Source organism: Rhinatrema bivittatum, chromosome 3 (genome assembly GCF_901001135.1).
Source record: "Rhinatrema bivittatum chromosome 3, aRhiBiv1.1, whole genome shotgun sequence".
Taxonomy (NCBI): Eukaryota; Metazoa; Chordata; class Amphibia; order Gymnophiona; family Rhinatrematidae; genus Rhinatrema; species Rhinatrema bivittatum.
The window spans coordinates 196476307-196491904 of NC_042617.1; the positions used below are offsets into that span (position 1 = coordinate 196476307).

The following is a 15598-nucleotide window of genomic DNA, read 5'->3' on the forward strand; positions in this document are numbered from 1 at the left end:
GGGATGGAATCCAACTCCATCCCCACTAGGGTTTGTTATATTATTTCGGATTGTTTTCCATAAAAAAAAACAAAATTTAATCTGCACATTGGCAGCCATGATGCTATCTTCTCCCTTTTTTGTTAAAAGGCAACTCTTAGGTAGGGATTCACAGTTGTATGGTTGATATATCCTGCTTTTCTTCAGAGAAAGTAGAGTTGCCTACGTGAAACAGTTGTTCTCAGAGGACAGCAGGATAATCATCCATGAACATCCATTCTGCTCCCCTTATGGATTTGAAATTGCTTTATAAAGTTGTTATATAAGACTAAGACAGCCCAATGTTATGGTGACTAGGCAAGCAGTCTCACATATATCAAGGAAAACCTGTAAAGACTTTTCCAGAACTCTCTATAAAAATACTTATTTTGGCATCATCAAATGACAACACCCACTTTGTGACTGTCCTTGGAGAACACTTGTTACAGGTAAATTCATTTATTTTATTAAATAAAGTTGTGATGTTGCTTTGTTTCATTCAGATATGTAGAAATGTTATCAACTAAGTTGTAGGTGTTTGACCTATATAATATTGTTCCAATAAATGATCACTGTAGTGAATTTGTCTGAGACCTAAAGTATGCAAACTACCCTGTTTTGAAATCTGTCTTTTTTTTTGTGTTTTTGTGGTGATGTCATGGAAATGAGCATTTGGTTTATGATGTCACTGTGAATATTTGCATTGCATGCACTCCTGCAGTGGTATCAGAAATCAAATTGCCATAATCACAGTACAACATTATAAAAAAAAAAGTCTCAATGAAACTTGTATTTGTTTCTTGCTTTATTTTTATTTTCTGAATTCCAGTTAATAGTTTACCTTGTAAATTTTCATTTTATTCATCTTTTATTTCCTATTCATTTCTGAGGCTCAGAATCTATATATAATCATTCTATGTAATATTTTCCAATAGTAATATACAGGTAGGATATCTGATACAAGCAGGAATAGTTGTTCACAGTGCTAAACTTAGATTCAAACATAGAATACTGTTTGACTTTTTAGCTTATCAAGATTCAGAAATTTACTGCTATTGTAGTATCACTGTAGGACTTTATTGCTAAATCATAATTCTCAAAGTAGTAGACCTCCCTTATCTGTTTAACAGTTCTGCTAATCAGTAATCTTTAAAACATGCTTTTAATGAGCAATAAAATTCAGTCCAAATGAATTCTTTATTTTCACTTTAAGAATTTGTAGTAACATAAAACTCTCCTTATATATTTTTTTATTCTGACTTTATTTTTTAATTTATTTTTAGAATAACAACAACTTGGATGCATGTTGTGCTGTCCTTGCACAGGAAAGTACAAAGTATCTCTATGGTGAAGGAGACCTAGGTTTTTCGGATGATTCTCGGATTGCTGGCCTACGTAATCACATGACATCTTTAAATTTGGATTTACAGTCACAGAACGTTTGTCACCATGGAAGAGAAGGAAGTAGAATGAATGGAAGTAGGACACTGACTCACAGCATTAGTGATGGACATCTTCAAGGTGGCCAATCCAATAATGAACTGTTTCTGCAGGAGCCGCAGACAGCACCCGCTCAGGTTCCACAAGGCTTTGTCTTTGGAATGGCAAATACAATTAGTCCTTCTAACCCTGGACATCAGCTAGGCCAGAAGGGATCATCTGGTTTGACTCAGCAAACACCCAGATTCAAGCCTATAATGGTAACTTTGGCTCCAAACATTCAGACAGGCCGTAATACCCCTACATCCTTGCACATACATGGTGGGCCTCCACCTGTACTTAACAGCCCACAGGGAAATTCTATCTATATTAGGCCTTATATCACAACTCCGGGTGGTGCAGCTCGACAGACACAGCAACAACCAGGTTGGATGTCTCAGTTTACTCCCATGCACCCTCAACATGTCTATCAGCATTCACAACCAGGTCCCTGGACTACTCTTCCTTCATCATATCCTGCGTCACATACCTCACCACCACAAGTTACACAGCAGGGCCATCAGACCTCGCATGTCTATATGCCTATTAGCTCACCAACTACTCCTCAAGCACCCACTCTTCACTCTAGTAGCTTACAACCTTCTACCAATAGTCTGTACAACATTCAGAATATCTCAACAGGACCTCGTAAAAATCAAATTGAAATAAAACTTGAACCGCCACAAAGAAACAATTCAGCAATGCATTCAGCAGGCCCTCTCTCTTCCACTAACTCTTCTGTCAATAGCCAAACTTTAACTAGAAGTCAACCCGCTGTTTACATAGCGGCCAGTCCATCAAATACTGATGAAGGGATCTCCCGCAACCAGCCTAAAGTCTATATTTCAGCTAATGCTCCTGCAGGTGATGACCAGGTGGTGCGGAATCAGCCTACCCTCTTCATATCTACCAACCCTGGAACCACAGCTGTCACCAGGAATGTCTCTGGTCAAGTAAGCATGGGTCCCGCATTCATTCATCATCACCCACCAAAAGGTCGAGCAATGGGTAACAACACTTCGGCAACTTCTCCTCGAGTGGTGGTCACTCAACCTAACACAAAATATACTTTTAAAATTACAGTTTCTCCAAACAAGCCACCTGCAGTTTCACCAGGGGTAGTGTCTCCAACTTTTGAACCTACAAATCTTCTAAATCTTCCTGATCATTATGTAGAACCAGAGGGAATCCAGCATTTTACAGACCCTGTTTTATCACATGTTGATAGGATCAATGATGCACGCAAATTGAGCCTGGGATCAGATGAGGCTGCCTGCACACAAGGTAATATCAATATTTATATTGTAAGATCTGTATGCATCCTACAGTAAAATTACACTTACCATTTGTTTTAAGAGTCTGCGGGGGTTAGTCATAGATGAGAGTTAGAAATCTTATCTCTGGGTTTCTAACTAAAGGAATTGTTTACTCAGGAGAATCAAGAAATAAGATCCATCCTATTGACATTTATCAACATTAAAGAAGATCCCATCCATTAGTAAAAGGCCCATTATACTAGGTTGCATAGATAAATTGATGTAAATCTGACATCAAGTCCTATATCTAATCATAGGTCCACAAATTCATATTACAACTTTTTTGTATATTTTTTTACTGCAAATAAAGCAGTACTTATCTTCAAAATAAAATCATAAGAACATAAGAAATTGCCATATTGGGTCAGACCAAGGGTCCATCAAGCCTAGCATCCTGTTTCCAACAGTGGCCAATCCAGGCTACAAGTACCTGGCAAGTACCCAGAAACTAAGTAAATCCCATGTTACTAATGCTAGTAATAGGATCAACTTGATTAATAGCAGGTAATGGACTTCTCCTCCAAGAACTTATCCAAACCTTTTTTTAAACCCAGCTACATTAACTGCACTGTCCACATCCCCTTGCAACAAATTCCAGAGTTTAATTGTGCATTGAGTGAAAAAGAATTTTCTCCGATTAGTTTTAAATGTGCTACATGCTCCTTCTAATATCCGAAAGCGTAAATAACCAATTCACATTTACCCGTTCTAGACCTCTCATGATTTTAAAAACCTCTATCATATTCAAAGAGAACATCATGCCAATACTCTTGTAATATGTTTATTGGCTATGTTATTGTTAAAACGTTTGTTCGATGTAAACCGAGTTGATTTGATCTGCATCAAGAAATTCGGTATAGAAAAACCTTAAATAAATAAATAAATACTTTAAAAATCCCAAACACAGGACCATGTTTGGGAATGTATTCCTGCATTAGAGAGAACAATCCACCACGCTACTGCTGTTTCTCTGGTGGAACTTACAATAAATGTAAACACAAAAAAAAATAATATAACTTGCATTTAGAACGGAAAAATCAAACTGGATACACACAGGAAAATGGCTGTGGCGTCATCTTACTAACATAAATTCAAAAATCTGGATTTTTAAATGGAAGAAAAACAGTTTTAGCAAGTAAAATAACCCAACTAACCTACCTCACCAGATCAAAATACTTATTTAAAGACACAATTGTCCAATCATGAAGAGAATTCAAATCACAAAATTCCATTAAATGTCCACATTAAGTCCAGTATATTGAACAGCTTGTAATCTAACACTCCAAAATTGTTTTTGCAAGTGTAAGTTGAGCTACCCTATCTCCATACCTCCAGTGAGGATGAACAAATTTAACACGAGCCATTTTAATGCACTGAATTCATGATTAAAATCCACACAATACTGGACCAAAGGAGCTTGCAGTTTTCTACTATTTAAACAGTTCCTGTGTTCCAAAAGGCACATCTTGATCTTCTTTTTTATGTGTCCATCCCAGAACTTCTGGCAGGAACATACCACAACGTAAATAACACAAGAGGAATCACAATCAGAATGCACATTTAGATAATATGATTTATTAGGATGTTGCCAACTAGTGCCTGAAATCACTTGATCACAAAGAAAGCAATAACCGCAAGGATAATGTCCTGGTTGGTTAGAATCATCTTGATCAATTGATGGAGTGAAACTCGAGCATACCACATATCCTCTAATATTCTAACTACAAATATAGGCTATGCAGGGCGAAACTGTAAATATCTTATGTAGAGCTTGTATATGCCAATGGCAGCAAATTATAGATGTGACATCCTTAGCCTTGTCAGAGTATGGTAAAACACAAATAAGACGTTGTGAAGTAGAGTTTTGATTTGCTTGTAACAATACATCTCTATGTGAAGTGCTCATTATAAGCAGCTCTGACAAAATGGTAGGGATAGCCATGGTCTAAAATCTGATGAATCATATCAAGTGCCTTGATCTTGAAATCACTGTGGTCAGGTTATATGTGACACAGCTGAAAAAATTGTTCAATAGGAAGTTCATCCATAAAGCTCTAGGGTGAAAGCTTTCATATCGCAATAAGTTGTTCTTCTCAATAGATTTGCGATAAATAGAAGTGGAAAGAGATCCACCGTGTTTCAACATTAAGATGTCAAGAAAAGGAATTTGATGGCAATTAAAATCCATACAGATTTTCAAATTGTGGTCCAATGAGTTAAGCCATATAAGAAAAGCATGTAATTGGTCGATAGACGAATTCCAAATACAAAAAAACATTGTCGAATTATGAGTCCAAAGTAAAATGAATTGACATCAATAAGATGAATATAAAAAGGACTCTTCAAAGTGAGCCACACTAAAAGGTAAATTTTAAAAGCCGAGTGTATGCCAAAATCAGGATAGGTACATGCATGAAGGTCATGGGTGTGTCCACCCAATTTTAAATGCTACCTACATGCATGCACATCTCTCGATAGGAATATCTCACTTGGAATGAAAAAGGGGTGTGGTGTAAGCATGGCATGGCCATGAGAAGTGTGTGCAAGCACTTATGCACCTAGGCAAGCCTAGGTCCAGGTCTGTGTAACGTTACTTCTGCTATGGAGGAGGTGTATGTTTAAAAAAACAAAACAGTCATCCCTGAGTGGTTTAAGGGGTCTGGGGTAACCAGGGGAGTGCAGGCTAAAGAACCAGGAGAATTTCAAGGAGCTAGCTCTAGACTGGGCAAACTGGTGGATAAATTGGTGAAACTGGTCATGGTGTGGATGCACCCATGTTATAAAATTCCTTCACTTGATCAGCTCATTCCTGGAGGTGCGCGATTGTACACAACCAGTTGCAAAATAGGGTGCACACATATGCACACCTAGGCTATTTTATAATAGATGTGTATATGTAGGTGTATGTTATAAAATTACTGCATCCCTGGGTGCAGGTTGATGCACACACGTCTATGTGCATCTGCGTTGCTCCTTTAAAAGTTACATCCATATGTTGGCAAGATCTGGCATTAAGGAAGCCCCCATGGTAATACCATGAAGCTGATGATAAAATTCCTGTTGGAAGTAAAATTAATTCTGAGAAAAAGTCAGCTCAAACAACTGAATAATGAAATTCAAAGAAATACACTGTGGTGATAGTCTAGCATCAAAAATTGCTTTAATTATATCCAATGCATCCAAATTGAGGGATATTAGTATACAATGATTGCCCGAAAGTGACAGAAACCATTTCACATGAAATATCATGCATCTGACTAAGCTTGGACAACATATGTGAAGTATCTTATGTAAGAACAATCTTTAATGACTTCAGATTATAAAAGAGATCAATGAAGTGTCATGGGCTGTGGCGTGCTTGATGCAACCTAGCAGGCAAACCTACTAGGCCCACACCGACAGCAGGTGGACTTGCTCTTACTATGACTCATTCTAGGGCTTCACCTATATTAGCCCCATTCCCTGCAGGTTGAGTCCTTGAGTTCTAGGAGCTGGCAGGACTCAGGCGAGAGTCAGGAGTGATCAGATTTCTAGAAGCTGTGACCAACAGACGTGAGCATGCCCCGCCTGTTACTATCCATGCATCCACGCTAGGTCCCCCTTCAGTCTCTTCTTTTCCGCGGTGCAGTTGCCTCGAAGTCGTGGAGCTCCATGGTTTTTCCTGTTTTCCTCAATAGATTTCGGATTCCTGTGCTCTTCTCGCCAGGTCCCCCTTCGCAGTCTGTGCCCCCCGTGTGGTAGGTTTTCTTTCAATTTTTTTCCAACTTTGAGGTTGAGTCCTGACTCTCGCATCAAGGTATCCATCGGCCATCGACCGCACGCCCGGTTCTTTGTCAGTGTCGACCGGTTTTCGTCAGTGCCTTCGGACTATGTCTATTATGGATCTACATAAGGTTTGCATCCTCTGCCTGAGGGCCTCGCACAATGTCTGTGGGGTGTGTGTGATCAGATGACTCCCAAAGGGCGTCATGCGCACCTCGATAAAATGGAGAAACATTTAGGAGCCCCAAAGTATGCTCCGTCTTCTCCTGCGTCGGTTTTGTCAACACCCAGAGGTCACGGGGAGCCCTCGGACATACTTCCCCTAGCTGTGCCTCTCGCCAGTAACTCCAAGGGTTGAGGGGACGGTGATAGATCCTCGTTGGTCTCACCGGTCTTCTGGACACTGGGATTGTCCGCTTCCTCGGCGCCAGGGAAAGACCAGGCCGAGCACTGCAAGAGATCCCGCAAACATTGCCACCAGTCGCCATCAATGCATGACTCTGGTTCCAGAGCGGTACTTGCGGTTGCTGGGCGCCATCTAAGCAACACCAGCCATCGGAGGCCCCATCCTCCAATGCGCCTGGTAGTCCTCGGCATTCCCCACCGACACCGGTACTGGGCACCGTGCCATCTCTGAGACCCGAGGAAGAGCCGGTGACGCCTCTTCCCCCTCCATCAGTCCTCACCTCCCAGGACTTTCAGGAGGAGCTGGACCACAGGATGCAATCCACAGTGCTCAAGGTTTTCCAGAGCGTTGAGCTGCCGGTGTCACCAGCCCCCACGCAGGTGCCCGAGCCTCCGCCCTCGATGCTAGCAACCCTGCCTGAGTGTCTGGACGTCCTCCTGGGTGCTCTTCCAACGCAACCGGTGCTCGAGGGCTCCCTGAAATAACAGTGATGAGAAAGACAGAAAGAAAAAAAAGGTGAAAGAATCCATCTGGAACTGAGAGGGGAGGGGCGGTGAGTGATCCTCGATTGGGAGACCCGCCCCCTCTGACGTCACTGAGGACTGTGACGGACGTTAAATGGCGCCAGGACACAAGGTGTCGCGCGCCGAAGGGGCGCGACAGAGGCCACTCCCCTTTGTGCACCCCTTCGTGCATTCCGTAGTGTTAGCCATTCCCCATGTTCTTTTATAGCCCTTGTTAACAATCCCTATATTTAAATGTTTAATGTACTTGACAAAGGTAACGCATGAGTTCCTGCAAATTTTAAATGTAAACCGATGTGATATGTAAAATCGAACACCGGTATATAAAAAATAAATAAATAAATACCAATTTTCGGGGCCTCCAAGAAGGAAGATAAGGCCGGTACCATGGTTCCCCAAGCCCTTGCCGGATCCTTCAGGCCTACTGAGGCCTCCGGTCCCCTCGATTCCAGGGGAACAGTCGATGCCTTCAGTACCCTTGATGCCTCTGCAACCATTGGAGCCCAGGGTTGATACCCCATAAGGGCCTTAAAACCCTTGGGGTGATGACTCCACGGACTCGTCCTCGGATTTCTCGGACGATCCCCTCTCGGAGCCCTCCCCACCGGAGGAACGTGCTGATCTCCTCCCAAGGACTTGTCATTTGCGGGGTTTGTCAGGGCTGTGGCTGAAGCTGTCCCCTTTCAGCTGCTCACGGAGGAGGATGAACTACATAAAATGCTGGAAGTGCTCCAGTTCATCGATGCTCCTAAGGAGATCATGGCAGTACCTATCCATGATACTTTTAAGGACCACCTCCTCCGAATGTGGGAGCACCCCATTACCAGTACAAAGTGCTCCCCTTCGGGCTGGAATTGGCCCCCTGTGTTTTTACCAAATGCCTAGCGGTGGTGGCCGCCTACCTCAGGCATCGCTCGATGCATGTGTTCCCTTACCTGGATGACTGGTTGGTCAGGAGCAACTCCCACTTGGGAGCCTTGCAGGCCCTGGCCCTGACGGTACAGATGCAGATGATGGGGTTTGTCATAACCTTCCCCAATCTCATTTCTGCCCTTCTCCTCAGCTGGACTTCATAGGTGCCAGGTTGGACACGGTGCAGGCGAAAGCTTTTCAGCGCAAGACCGGGCGGTTGCCCTTGCCTTGCTGGCTACCCTTGTCCAGAACAGCCGGAGGGTACCAGCTTGCCTTCTGCTCTGCCTGCTGGGTCACATGGCGGCCTCCGTCCATGTGACCCCCTCTGGCCCGACTCTGCATGAGGAGGGCCCAATGAACCCTACAGTCCCAGTGGCAGCAGGCTTCCCAGGATCTCGAGGCGCCCGTCCTGGTTACAGACCTTCTCAGAGTATCTCTGTCCTGGAGGGAAGATCTCTCCAACCTGGAGAAAGGACTTCCTTTCCAGCCCTCTCCACCTCAGGTGGTTCTCACCACCAATGCTTCCCCTCAGGGGTGAGGAGCCAATGTGAACAGTATCCACACACAAGGTCTCTGGACTGCCTCCGAAGCCCGTTCTCAGATAAACTTCCTGGAGCTTCGAGCAATTCGGTATGCTCTGTGGGTATTCAGAGACTTGTTGTCATCCAAGATTGTCCTAATTCGGACGGACAGCTAGGTTGCAATGTGGTATATCAACAAGCAGGGCGGCACGGGTTTATTTCCCCTCTGCCACAAGGCAGTATAGATCTGGTCCTGGGCCTTTTCCCAGGGAATGTCACTACAAGCGACCTACCTGCCAGGCCACCTCAACATGCTGGCAGACCGCTTGAGCTGCTCCTTTTAGCCACTTGAGTGGTCCCTCAACCTGGAGGTGGTGGCTGAGCTTTTTCGCCAATGGGGCATGCCAGATGTGGATCTCTTCACCTTCCCAAGCAACCACAAGGTGGCAGGAATTTTTCCCTAGTGTCAGGGACAGCCATCCGGCCTGTGATGCCTTCTCCCTCCACTGGGGGTCAGGCCTACTGTACGCGTACTCCCCGCTACTGCTTAAGGGTCCTCAGGGTCCTACTCCTGAGGACCCTGCTGAAGCTTCAGCAGGACAGAGGGACCATGATACTCGTGGTGCCTGCCTGTCCCCAACAGGTCTGGTAGCCACTTCTGCAGGACGTGTCGGTGCGGGCACCCATTCAGCTGGGGAATGTGCCCGATCTCATCTTGCAGAATAAGGGCAGTGTGTGCCATCCGAACCTCCAGGTGCTGGTCCTCACGGCTTGGATGTTGAGCACGTAGTCCTCCAGCCTGTGCAGCTCTTGGACTGTCTCTCCCAGGACCTGGTAGCATCTCAAAAGCCTTCCACCAGGAAGTCCTACAGCTTGAATTGGAAAAGATTTTCTATCTGGTGTGCAGGTCATGAATTGGATCCTTTCTCATGCCCCCTTCCCTGGCTGTTGGACTACCTGTGGCATCTGTCCAAGTCTGAGCTTCAGACCAGCTCAGTCAGGGTGCATGTCAGCACGTACCACTGAGGTGTTGCTGGCACACCCATTTTGGTCCAACCCTTAGTGGGCCGTTTCATGCGGGACCTCCTCCAGCTGAAACCCCCTCTGTGGCCTCCAGTTGCATTCTGGGACCTTAGTGTTGTCTTATCATGACTCACGCAAACTACTTTTGAGCCACTGCAGTCCTGCAACCTGACCTTCCTCACCTGGAAAGTTATATTTCTGGTGGCGATCACTTTGGCTCATCGAGTCAGCAAGCTTCAGGCTCTGGTTAAGTACGCACCATACACGAAGTTCTTCCACGATCGTATGGCCCTGCGTACGCACCCTAAGTTTCTGCCCAAAGTCGTGACTGATTTCCTCCTCAATCAGCCCATCATTTTGCCCACCTTCTTTCCGAGGGCTCATTCCCACCTGGGGGAACGGGCTCTTCATACCTTGGACTGTAAAAGAGCCTTGGCTTTCTACCTGGATTGCACTGCAAGCCACAGACAGTCCACCCAGCTTTTCGTGTCTTTTGATGCCAACAGGCTGGGAACGGCGGTGGGTAAGCAGATCTGGATAAACTGGCTGGCAGATTGCATTGCCTTCTGTTATGCAAAGGCAGACCTCCCGCTAGCCGGCACTCAGTGCGGGCTATGGCGGTGTTGGTGGTGCACTTGCGCTCAGTCCCCATCATCTAAATCTGCCGGGCCGCAACCTGGAGTTCTCTTTACATGTTTGCGACCCATTACTGCTTGGACAAAGATGGGCATCAGGACAGCGCCTTTGTTCTATCCGTCCTGCTGTTCCAGACCTGAACCCAACTCTTCGTGCTTCCATGGGAACCAGAAAGTCCCCTGCTGACCTACAGCGCTGCAGTTGTGATGTGCCTGTTGGCACCTTATTTGGTTGCTGTTGGTTTTTCCTGTTCACAGGGACAGTCTGGATCTTGGTATTCACCCACATGTGAGGACTTCCATCCTGCTTGTCCTAGGAGAACGTGCAGTTGCTTACCTGTAAAAGGTGTTCTCCTAGGACAGCAGGATGTTAGTCCTCAGGAATCCCACCTGCCTCCCCACAGAGTTGGGTTCTTCTTTCGATTTTTTGTTTTATTTTTTTGCTCGTATTTTGCTATGTTACGAAACTGAAGGGGGTCGTTGTGTGGATAGTAGCAGGCTGAGCATGCTCAGTCTGCTGGTCAAAGCTTCTAGAAACTTTGACAGAAGTTTTCCATGCCAGGCTTCATCGGATGATGTCACCCACATGTGAGGATTAACATCCTGCTCTCCTAGGAAAACACCTGTTATAGGTAAGCAACTGCGCTATCAGGCTTGTTGGTTAAGGGTAGTAACCGCCACACCAATAAGTTACCCCATGCACTCTTTTCTTCATTTCCATCCTCTAACCTTTAGGGATCCACAGTGTTTTTCCCATGCCCCTGTGAAGTTTTTTACAGATTTAGTCTTCACCACCTTCCCTGGAAGGGCATTCCAGGCATTCACCACCCTACCCTCTCCATGAAGAAATATTTCCTGACATTGGTTCTGAGTCATCCTCCCTGGAGTTTCATACATGCCCCGTAGTTGTATTGATTTTTTTCCAATGGAAAAGGTTTGTCGATTGTGCATCATTAAAATCTTTCAGTATCTGAAGATCTATATCATATTCCCCCGCACCACCTCTCTTCCAGGGTATACATATTTAAGATCTTCAGTCTCTCCTCATAAGTCAATTGATAGAGACCCCCCACCTTTTTGTTGCCCTTCTCTGGACCGCTTCCATCCTGTCTGTTCTCCAGAACTGAACACAATACTCAAGGTGAGGCCTCACCAATGACCTGTACAAGGGGATTATCACCTCCTTTTTCTTAATGGTTATTCCTCTCTCTATGCAGCCCGGCATTCTTCTGTCTTTAGCTATCGCCTTGTGACTTTGCTTTACCATCTTCAGATCACTAGCCACTATCACCCCGAGGCCCTTTCGTGCTCCGTGCACAACAGCTCTTCATCCCCCCTCACATACAGCTCTTTTAAATCACCACACCCCAGATGCATTACTCTGTACTTCTTGGCATTGAATCCCAGCTGCTATATCTTCGATCACCGTTCAAGCCTCCTTAAATTGCTTCTCATTCTCTCTACTCCTTCTGGTGTGTCCACTGTGTTACTGATCTTAGTATCATCTGCAAATAGATATACTTTACCTTCTATCCCTTCCGCAATGTCACTCACAAAGATATTGAATAGGACTGGTCCCAACCCCAATCCTTGCAGCACTCCACTTAACACCGTTCTTGCTTCAGAGTAGGTTCCATTTACCATCACACGATGTCTTCTATCCATCTACCAGTTTGTAATTCAGGCTACCACCTAGGCACTCACTCCCAAGATTATCATTAATTCACAAGCCTCCTATGTGGAACCGTATCAAAAGCTTTACTGAAATCCAAGTAGATCACATCGAGTGCTCTTCCTTGATCCAATTCCTTAGTCACCCAATCAAAAAAGTCAATCAGATTTGTCTAACAGGACCTTCCTCTGGTGAATCCATGCTGCCTCTGTTTCAGCAATTCTTCTGACCAGATAGTTCACTATTCTTTACTTCCTTCATCTCCATTACTTTTCCCATCACCAAAGTGAGGCTAACCGGCCTGTAGTTTCCAGTCTCCTCTCTGCTCCCACTCTTGTGAAGCGGGATCACCACCACTCTTCTCCAATCACTCTGCACCACGCCCATTTCCAGGGACGTATTGAACAGGTCATGCAGTGGACGTGCCAGCACATTTATTTATTTTTATTTGTTTTTGTATACCGACATTCGATCGAGATATCACATCGGTTCACATGGCAACTGAACAGGAAATAAGACATGAGCTGCTTATTTTTACAGTATAACTTAGAACAGTTAACAGGACACTAACTATAATTTTGCAGGACTTCTAATGGACAAATTGTTGACTGTGGGAGACCTAGTAGTAGTACATTGCAGTAATCAGTGCTGGAAAACAGTAAAGTTTGGAGCACTGTTCTAAAGTTGTCATTATTTAGTAAAGGTTTTAAACGTTTAAGTGGATGGAGTTTATTATATCCATCTTTTAACTTATTGGCAGTGTGTTTTCTGAAATTAAGTTCGGAGTCAGTGATGACTCCCAAGTCTCGTGCATTGTTAACTATTTTAAGATTAGACTTTTGATCTTCAAGTATAAGGTTTGGTAGTTTGGTGCAAGATGACCTAACAGTATGATTTCTGTTTTGTTGACATTCAGAATTAATTTCATGTTTGTTAATAATTGTTTTATCGTTGATAGATACATCGCTGTTAGTTTATAGGTTGTATCATGTGAGTTATTGATCGGAATTAAAATTTGTATATCATCCGCGTATATATAGTGTGTAAGGCCAAGGCCAAGTCCAGTTAAAAAATGAGAGATCGGAATCATATAAATATTAAACAGAGTAGCCGACAATGAGGACCCTTGTGGAGCTCCCGTATCAAGTTCTATTTTATCAGAAATAGTATTTTTAATTTTTACTTGGAAAAAGAGGTTTTTGAGATATGAAAAAAAACCATTTGATTGTGGTATCCATCAGTCCAATTTCTGTTAGTCTGACTAAAAGAATTATATGATTCACAGTGTCGAATGCTGCTGATAGATCGCGCAATATTAGTAAATTACTTTTTCCACTATCAAATCCTCTAAGGATGGTATCAGTGAGAGCAAGTAGTAATGTTTCGGTGCTATAATGCTTTCTAAAGCCGAATTGTGATGGATATAAAATATTATTATTTTCAAGGTGTTCTGTCAGTTGTTTCTGTACTACTTTTTCTATTGCTTTGCTAGGAATGATAAATTGGATATCGTTTGGTAATTGTTAAGCGATGTAGAGTCCAGTGATGGTTTTTTCAAAGTTTGTTTAATTATTGCACATTTAAGTATTTGTGGGTAACATCCTTCATTTAGTGATAAATTAATTATTTTTGCTATTGGGATCGAAATTAGATGGGCTGTCTATTTTAGAGCAGAGATGGAAATATTGTTGAGCAGTTGTGTTTCAACCCTCCCCCAAATATCTAGTAGAAACCAGTTCTCTGGGTACCCCAGTGAATCACAGATTTGGACTTTAAAATAATAACTAGCAAATATATTTCCACTTAGCCACCAAGCCCAAAATTCAAGCTGCAACCAAGAGAGAAGACAGAGTGTATTACCATACTCTGACAAGGCTAAGGCTGTCACATCTATAATTCGCTGCCATTGGCAATTGCTAGTTGTATACGAAATATTTACAGATTCACCCTGTATAGTCTATATTTGGAGTCAGAATATTAGAGAACATGTAAGCTTGAGTTAACCTGTCAGTTGATCAGGATGATTCTAATCTGTCAGGACATTATCCTTGTGCTTGTTTCTCTCTTTGTGATCAAGTGATTTTAGGTGCCAGTTGGCAACATTCTTTAGCTATTAAACATATCTAAATGGTCATAATATTGTGATTTCTCTTTTGCATTTACGTCGTGGTATGTCCCTGCCAGAAGATCTATGTTGGATACACAAAACAGAAGATCAAGATACACTTTTTGGAATACAAGAACAGTTTAAATACTAGAAAATTCAAAGTCCTATGGTCCAGCATTATATGGATTTTAATCATGAATTCAGTGCATTAAAATGGCTTGTGTTGGAATTTATTCATCCTCACTAGAGATGTAGAGATTGAGTAGCTCAACTTACACTGCAAGAACAATTTTGGATTTTAGATTATAAACGGTTCAACCTGCTGGACTTATGGTGGAAATTGAGTTGAATTCTATAATTTGAATTCTCTCTTTTTTGATTGGACAATTGACATTAAATAAGTGATTTGATCTGGCGAGGTAGGTTAGTTTTATTTTACTTGATAAAACTGCTTTTATTCCATTTAAGGATCCGCCTTTTTGAATTTGTTAGTAAGAAGACGCCATAGCCATTTTCCTGTGTGCATCCATTTAGTTTGATTTTTTTTTCTTTCTGAATGAAAATTATATTTTTTTTATTTCATATTTTTTTTGTGCCACCAGAGAAACAGCAGTAGAGTAGTGGATTGTTTCCTCTGATGCAAGAGTTTATTCTCAAACATGGTCCCGTGTTGTGGATTAAGGTATTGGTAGGACATTCTCTTTGAATACTGACTTAATTTTGAAGATAAACACTTGTTTTGTTTGCAGCAAAAAAAGTTACAAAAAGAGTTATATGAATTTGTGAACTTATGATTAGATATAGGGTTTGATGTCACAGATTTACATGAATTTATCTTTGCAGGCCAGTATGATGGTCCTTTTACTAATGGATGGCATCTATTTTAATGTCGATACATGTTATTAGGCTGGACCTTGATTCTTGTTTTTCCTGCGTGGATTGGAAGCATTCCTTTCCTGACTTGGACTATTTGTCTTTTGTAACTCTGTTTTTAAATAATCATTTACTTTAAAACTAACACCATGGAGTTACTTTATTAGAAAGTGGAAAGAATCAAAATAGTGTTTAGTTTTGTTTATTTTGCATTTCACAAGTTGATATAAATTATAAAAATATTGATAAAATGGCTTTATTTCTGTACCATTCTATACTTGGTTGTTTTAGACATTTAGAATAATGTTCTTGAATTTTCTCCTTCATCTCTAGTTCCCCAGTAGTTAACC

At 42.7% G+C, this 15598-nt stretch overlaps 1 protein-coding gene across 7 annotated transcripts in view; it reads left to right on the forward strand.

Annotated features, from left to right (window-relative positions):
- TAB2 (TGF-beta activated kinase 1 (MAP3K7) binding protein 2) overlaps positions 1-15598 on the forward strand; it is a 164198-nt gene that overhangs the window by 76535 nt on the left and 72065 nt on the right. For all 7 annotated transcript variants that reach the window (XM_029594060.1, XM_029594061.1, XM_029594062.1 and 4 more), the window contains one exon: positions 1302-2781. In XM_029594060.1, coding sequence (XP_029449920.1) covers positions 1302-2781 — 1480 coding nt within the window. The remainder of the gene's footprint in view (positions 1-1301; positions 2782-15598) is intronic.